The sequence below is a fragment of the Nannospalax galili genome, unplaced genomic scaffold, assembly GCF_000622305.1.
Source record: "Nannospalax galili isolate Female #2095 unplaced genomic scaffold, S.galili_v1.0 scaffold321, whole genome shotgun sequence".
Classification (NCBI taxonomy): Eukaryota; Metazoa; Chordata; class Mammalia; order Rodentia; family Spalacidae; genus Nannospalax; species Nannospalax galili.
Genome location: NW_008345972.1, coordinates 168,831 through 176,796, shown reverse-complemented (window position 1 = coordinate 176,796; position 7,966 = coordinate 168,831). Strand labels below are relative to the sequence as shown.

The 7,966-nt window shown below is 44.2% G+C and overlaps 1 protein-coding gene across 1 annotated transcript in view; it reads right to left on the bottom strand.

Moving 5' to 3' along the window:
* Nucleotides 1-7,718, bottom strand: part of Hus1 (HUS1 checkpoint clamp component) — a 17,164-nt gene extending 9,446 nt beyond the window's left edge. Inside the window, exons 1-6 of the mRNA XM_029567883.1 lie at nucleotides 7,642-7,718; nucleotides 7,061-7,188; nucleotides 6,806-6,982; nucleotides 5,014-5,074; nucleotides 3,614-3,681; nucleotides 3,299-3,373 (exon numbers count right to left, since the gene is read on the bottom strand). Of these exons, the coding sequence (XP_029423743.1) occupies nucleotides 3,299-3,373; nucleotides 3,614-3,681; nucleotides 5,014-5,074; nucleotides 6,806-6,982; nucleotides 7,061-7,188; nucleotides 7,642-7,693 (561 nt within the window). The 5' untranslated portion in view covers nucleotides 7,694-7,718. The remainder of the gene's footprint in view (nucleotides 1-3,298; nucleotides 3,374-3,613; nucleotides 3,682-5,013; nucleotides 5,075-6,805; nucleotides 6,983-7,060; nucleotides 7,189-7,641) is intronic.
* Nucleotides 7,719-7,966: the final 248 nt, after the last annotated feature.

The window sequence follows — 7,966 nt, the reverse complement described above, 5'->3', positions numbered from 1 at the left end:
ACATTAGGTTCCAATGTATTCCTCATCCAGAGTACTGGGTACGGGCAATGCTCAGTCATCACCTTGTAAGGAATTAACAGCAGCCAACTCCCTGAGCATGTCACTCAGGTCTATTTTATGACACAGCTATCTGGACTACCATGCACATTAACATATTCAATTCAATTTATTTATTTATTTTTTTTGGTCTTTGTCTTTTTGAGACAGGGTCTCTGGCCTTGAACTCACAGAGATCTACCAGCTTCTGCCTCCCAAGTGCTGGGATTAAAGGCATGTAGCAACATGCCTAGCTTCAATTTTCTAAGTGTCAGGATAGGATCTTACTTTTTCCAGTGATTCCCTTAATAATCACTAGGCACCATTTGTGGAATGCTAGTATTAGTAAGTACCTATCATAAATCACCTCTAAATTTACCAAAGTGACAAAGTGCTTGTGACAGCTACTGTCCCCATTATGGATAGTGAGAGCTACAGAACAAGAGTTCACTTAACCTGAAGGTCTGGCTCTTGTGGGTTAGTTTTTGTCAACTTGATATAAATTGGAAATGCCTAGGAAGAAGGAGCTTCGGTTGAGAAATTTCCTCTGTTGGGCTGACTTGTAGGCATGTCTGTGAGGTATTTTCTTTTCTTTTTAAGAAATTTTATTATTTTTATTTTATTTGCATTGTCTGCATATGAGTAAGTGCACCCATGTCATGCAAGACTAGTGGAGGTGAGAAGAGTGTGTCAGATCCCCTGCAACTGGAGTACAGATGGTTGTTAGCTGCCATGTGGGTGCTGGGAACTGAACCCAGGTCCTTTGCAAGAGCAGCACTCTTAACTGCTGAGCCATCTCTCCAGCCCCTATGGGGCATTTTCTTAATTGGTAATTGATGCAGGAGGGCCCAGCCCACTGTGGATGGTGCCATCCCTGGGCAGGTGCATCTATCTGGGCTATATACGGAGGGTAGCTGAGCAAGCCAGGGGAGCAAGCCAGTAAGCAGTGCTTCTCCATTGTCTCTACTTCAGTTCCGGCCCCGACTTCCCTCACTGATGGACTGTCACTTGTAAGCCTAAGTGTTGTTTTTGGTCAGTGTTTTATCACAGCAATGAAAACCAAATTAGGACAAGCTCCAAAGCCTAACTTCTTTTTAAAAACTATTTTTAGTTTTTAAACTAAATGAATGTAAGTGCACCACATGCATGCAATGCCCATGAAGGCCAGAAGAGAGCATCAGATCCCCTGGAACTGGAGTTACAGATGGTTGTTAGCTGCTATGTGGGTGCTGGGTATTGAACCTGGGTCCTCTGCAAAAGCAGCCATTGCTCTTAGCCACTGAGCCATCTCTCCGGCCCTCAAAGCCTCCTCTTTTTCATCATATCACAATGCTGTCCACCCCTAAAGCCTACTTTCAGTTCATCATTAGGGTGATCCTGCAAAGTCCTGTTTCCAGCACCACACCTGAACTCACCTGCAGCAGAGCACACATCACTAAGCATTGCTACCGGACATGGACTGAAGACAGGCAGCCTTGGCATCTCCTGGAAACTGGTCAGAAATGCAGAGTCCAGGCCCAGCCCAGACCTGGATCCAAAGCTCCATTCTATCCAGATCTCAGGGATCCTCAGGCACAAAAGCACAGCAGTGGGTAGATTCCTGTCACCTACTCCTTTCTTTGCAAGAATCACTGACACAACCTACCCTGTCAGTTGAGCTTGCATTAAATGAGAGGAGGTGAGTGTCTCTGAGGGGAGGACAATCTCAGCGTGCTGACTACATGCATATCCCTCAGTTCTACTGCTGTTATCTGTAGGTGCAGCCTGGCCACTCAGTACCCAGGAGATCTCACTATGCATCTGGCTAGTCTAACTTGATAACTTCCCATTTAGCATTTTAAAAACACTCCAGAAAATATAGAAACAATAACATCTGCCTTCATCTCAGGCAGCCTTCTGTCTCTCTACTTTCCTGACTCATTTATACAGAACAGAAAGAACAAACAAATGGATCCCTCAATTAATGCCCAATGTTCTCCCCTGGGCCTCTTTGAACCTTCTAGAAGTCACAGAACACCCTAGAGGAAGCCAGTCTGAAAACTGGATCACTACCACAGCAGTGGCATGTGAACACCACTGTTGGCATAGTGCCCATTACTTCCTGAGAAGCTGAGTTTTGACTCAGTTGAGAACTGTGAAGGTTAGGTGAGTTGTGCTGATGTCAGCACTGCTCTGAAGTGAGCAGAACTCCAGAGGTAAAAAACAGCCCAGGAACACAGGTTCTGGGTTCTAGATGTCACCCCTAATCCATGCAATAGCGCATTAATTATGGCCTAGTGAGTGACAATCTGACCTAGGTGCTGGGACACATGAGATTAAGACGGATTTCCCTGAAGCTGGCAGTTCCGGAGGCACTGGCAGATTTACAGGCATGCCAGAGAACAGCTCAGTGCAGACTTCCCACAGGCAGTATGGGAGTTTGGGATGAACACTGACAATGGCTGGGCATTATCTTGATGACACACACATCAACTGAGTGTGGAACAGCATAAAACAAAACTTAAAAGGTATTAAGGGAGAAAGGGAAGGCCCAGCATGGATCTGCAAGGAGGGCCTGTGCCAGAGATGTAGCCTCGAAGGAGGGGAAGGTCAAAGGTTCGTGTATCAGGTGGATAATGCCTTTTAAAAGATTCTGCAGCATAGTCAAATGTGGTTTGGAGGGGTGAGTAAAGGCAGAACTCAGGATACACCCAGGTATGAATGAAGGCAGTCCATATAATTCCCTATCACTGTTGTATTTTTGGACCTTCACAAATATACAGGAAAATAAAGGTGTCTATCGCCATGTGAATAAAAAATGCCCCCAGACACATTAATACAGAAAAGATACTGCGGCTATATATAAAGCTCAGCAGTTGACTGTGTGTTTAGTATGCATGAAGCCTTGATTTAATCCCCAGCATCAAAGAACAAAACCAAGAAAAAGATGCAATCTTCTGTCCAAATTATAAGAAAATCACTAAAACTACTGAACGTGTTCTGAATATACTATAAACATGAGAGATTAAAAGCAAATTTAAAAGCTTTCCCGAGTGAACAAAAGTTAGAGGCACTAGAACAGGTTCCTTTCTAAAGACAACTATAAATCTACCTGTTCTCAACACCAGCTTTGTCCTCCAGCTCCTCCTCAGAGAGGAAACACCAACTACCTGGGCCACCTTGTGGTGGCATGGGAGCATTCACACCTGGTTTACAGTGAAGCCACCTCCCAGGACAGGTCACTCCCCATTCACAGTTCTTGGCTGAAGAAGCTGTAACTTACAAGGTGATTGCTGATGTTTTTCATTTTCTCCACAACACTCTTCATAGTCTTCAAGGCTGGCAAATAAATACTAACCTAAAAACCAGTAAGAGAAATCACATGCATCAGAAATACCAATATACCTAGTAATTCAACAACCAACTGTGAATGATATTCATGTTTAAGAAGTCTAGAATCATGTGTTATACTTCTCTAAATGAAGTTCGTTTAAACACTGGAAAATTTTGCTAACTCAGTTATTCAAGCAAATAAAGAACTGAATGCCTGCCTCTGATTACCATAGTGATCCATCCCTGAGGGCATGCCTTTGGTTACCAGGGAGACTACATCCCTGAGGGCATGCCTCTGGTTCAAGCAGGAACACAGCACCTCAGCTGAGATACCTATATACAGGTCCAAAGGGAATAAAACTCGTACTGAGCAAGAACACTTACTCTGAGGAATCTTACCCAGGACTCAGGGGCCTTTTCTGTACTCTGTGCAGGAAAACATCCAGCAGTTACTGCAACTCATCTGAGCTTGTGTTACCAACAGCACTCTATAAAATGCTGAGGTTTTTTTCTAAGCCAATAAAGACACCTTCAAAGGTTAAGTAAACATTCCATTCAGTCTATGTTTGTGATTTTTTTCCCAAATATGCAAGAGACAAAGGACCCTCTGGCATCACATTCTTTTTTTCTTTTTTTCGGGGGGGGGGAGTCTTTTTGAGGCAGGGTCTTGCAGGCCAACTGGCCTCGATCTCACAGAGATGTGCCTGCCTCTGCCTCCAGAGTGCTAAGATTAAAGGTATGCGCCCCGATGCATGGCATCATCTTTATTTTCAATGGCTCTGAAGTTCCTATCAGGAGAACTGTTAACCCAAGCTCTAGATCAAGAAAATTCTTCTTCTGGCTCTGTCAAGTCCTAGAAACCCAAATTTATGCCTAAGGACAAGCATCATAATAAATACAGACTATCTTCAAAAGTATAACTTTTGTTTTGTTTTATCTAAGAGCAGCTAGTGAGCAAGGCATTCTCTCCTGTGTGTGCAGTATGGCTATTATTATGGGCACAGCCATTGCTGCATTAGGTTGTGGCAGCTTGCCTTGACTTAAGCATTGGAGAAAGAATGCTTCCACCCTGGGAGTTTCCCTGCTCTCTGCTTCTGTGGTCTGAGTTGACAGGCTGTGCTTCCCTGATTAATTGGCAGTCTTGGAAACATAACTAAAGAGTTCTGTTTCAGGTTATGGGCACCGGAGTTTCTCAACGCCCTTAGCGTGGTTTCTATATAAAATAATGAATTATAGTAGTTGCTAAGAGTAATCACAAACAGTACCCCTTATATCTAAGATATTATAAATATTATGTAGCTGAATCTTGGATACTGTAAACGTTGTGTGAGTTTCTGTTGGTGAAGTAATGAATTCTTGGTGGTAACATAATGTATCCTTGGTTATTCCTTGGTTACGTTCTGTTTAGTGATGTATCCGTAGTTATTCCTTGGTTACTCCAGATCTGATTCCTATATAAGCTTGCTTTAGTTCACAATAAACATGCACTGGTACATAAAACTCTGCATTCCCTGTGTCCTGATTTCTCCTGCACCTATCCCTCAGGGTCCCTAAGTCTTTCAGTCTTGAACTGTGGTCACTGTACCTTGACAAACATACATAGTTGAAAGCACAGGCAAAGCTAAATATACAAAACAGTTTATTTGCTTTTCTACACACTATTACTGATAACTTTTATGGGGATATCATGTGTCACAATGCGACTACTACTTGACGAAGAGAACTGCTAAGAAAAGAGTTAAAAGGTTTTATGTTGTCAATCTTAAAAGCAAAACCAAAACCTATGAACTGATGCTAAAAACTTTTAATTCCAAGTGGAATATTCCTTATCCATTCAACCAATATTGATGGCATGGTGTGCTTGTTCTCTGGGTCCTATGAAGAGCTCAGAAGTGTGGTGAATGAGACAAGGTCCCAGATGTTCCAGGGGAACAAATGGATCAAGAGGAAAGCAGACCAACACATTGTAGCAGACACTCATTACAGCCCTGACCAGGCTGAGCAAGGGAGAGTGGCTGGTTTGGGAGGGCAAAGGAGAACTCTGGGGTGCTGTTTCAGATGACATCAAAACTAGAGAGGCAGACAGACCCTAGGAAGATGAAGGGGGTAAAGGGGAATGACAACACGGGACAGGGTTGCAGAAAGCAACCTGCTGCAGCAAGCCTACCCAGAGACCATTCTTGTACACCATACGCTCAGCATGCATCCACTTCTGCAATACTAAAAGGATGGCCTACACTTATCTACTTCTAGAAGCTTCTATAAGACTCAGAAACCAAAGTATCCTGTATTCTTACTTATATAGAAAAGTATTGTATGTTACTATTTTGCTCTTCCTTAAGAAATTAAAGGACTTCTAAACTTACAGTGCTACATGGAATGTTCTGATTAGCTCTGAGATAATGTAAAGAGATGAAAAACTTATGAAGAAAAGTTATGAAATTTTCTTCCACAAGCAAGCTTGAAATCAAATATTCCACAGATATGCACAACCACACATATGCAAAGAGCATACAATATACAAGGAAGGAGCACAGCAAGGGAAAGTGGGAGGGGGAAAGCATTTAAAGAAGAGAAAGCTTTGGGGGGAGGGAAAAGAGAGAGAGACAGTGACAGAGAGAGAGAGAGAGAGAGATTGATTCCATGTGGAAAGCCCAATGTCACCAGTCTGAGAGTTGGAAAAGAATGCATATATTCAAAGAACCACTCAGAATTTCATCTTTGTATGTATGTTTGTGTTCTGAGAAGAGCTGTGCATGCAACCTGTCTGATTATACAACCATCTAAGACAAATAAATATGTTACTGAAGTATGATGATTATTTAAGGGCATTACAGGAGATGAGATAGGAGGGACGAAATGTTAAAGGTGAAAATGGATTAAAAACAATGACATCTAGGGCTGGAGAGATGGCTCAGTGGTTAAGAACACTGGTTGTTCTTGCAGAAGACCCGGGTTCGAATCCCAGCACCCACATGGCAGCTAACAACTGTCCGTAACTCCAGTTCCAGGAGATCCGATAGCTTCTTCTGTCCTCTGCAGGCATTGCATGACACAGGTGCACTTACCTACATGCAGGCAATACGCACATACACATAAAATAAAAATAAAATAAAATATTCAAACAACAACAACAACAAAACCCAATGACATCTAGACTAAGCGACAACACCCTAAAGGAATCAGAGATGCTGGCAGTTTTCGTGTTTGGGAAAAGCAGCATCCTAGTTGAACACTGTGGGATTGCAATATCATTTTAAAATTACAGGGACAAGGTGTGGCTCTCATAGAAGAAAAACAAAAACAAAAAACACCACCACCATGCAATAGGGCTTATGTTCAAATAAAACCAATCAGCTTTCAAGAATATTGTTTAAAAGCCCAGACTTAAAACTATTTACATGCTTCGTAGGCCAAGGCCCTTGTAAAAACTAAGAAGCCTCTGCCTCCTACTTACCAGCTCTACAGACACAGTGAGACAGGGGAAGTGTTTGTTAGTCAACTTGATTTTCAGAGCTCTGGCATTCTGGGCAGTTTTCAAGGCTCTAGACAAGTTTTCCGATGTTAGTTCTAAATAAATCTCATTGTTTTCTGCTGAGACACCTTCCATCTGAAATTCACTGAAGAAGTTCTCCTGTGGGACACAAACAGGCATTTGTGGCCTTTCCAGTAACACTGGCTGGAGTCTGGGGTGTCTGGAGTTTCTGCTCACCTGTTCCAGCTCGCACCACATGCTCACCCCTCCACTGGCCAGCTTGTCAGAAAGGATGAAGTTCAGCTTATCAGGGCTGATCCGGAGGCTGCAGGTTTTGGCAAGCTTGGCTATCATGTTACTGACTCCTATAGCAAGGAGTAAAGTAGAGTTACTAAGACGTACATCGTGTACCCTAAAGGTTATCCTGCGGAACCAGTTCCTCAAGGTGCATACTGGGATCACACAAGAACTTCCAACAGTGCTGACGTCCTGCCAGTCTCCCCCAAATCCTGCGGAGCACCAGGCACATACCACCATTGTGTTCAATAAGGAAACTGAATATCTGAGAACTGGCCCCGAGAGACCTTCCAGATAAACTCGCAGACGGAACTCAAAGCGAGGTAAGGCACAGTCCGGGTGGAAGAGGAAGGGGGTCTGACTGCCAAGCGCAGCATCCCTACAAGGCCTCCGTGTCCAGTGCCCGCCTTCCGCCCGCACCCAGCAGGCCCCACCTGAATGCTCGACCCTCCCGTCCTCCCGCGGGGCTTCAGCCGCACTCTCCGTTCTTCCCCGCGCTCCCCGCAGGCCTGCCTGCTCACGTGTGAAGTGATTCAGACAAGCCGCGTCCACGATCTTGGCCCGAAACTTCATGGCGGATCCTAAGCCCTGCCGCTGTAGTGGCTTCTGTGCTAGGCGGACCAAAGTCCCTCCCAGAGCGTCCCGGCAGGGAAACGCGGGCGCGTGAACAATGGTTCCGCGGAGATGCTGCCCGTCACTCACCCAAAGGAAGGTTTCTGGCTGGGCCCATGTGGTGACTCTGCTGTCCCCAGGCCCAAGTGCAGGGAAGCGGCTCTGAGAAGTCACATTTCGAAAACACTTAGATACCTGGCAATGTAATATTATGTTTAAAGGTTTGAAAATTGC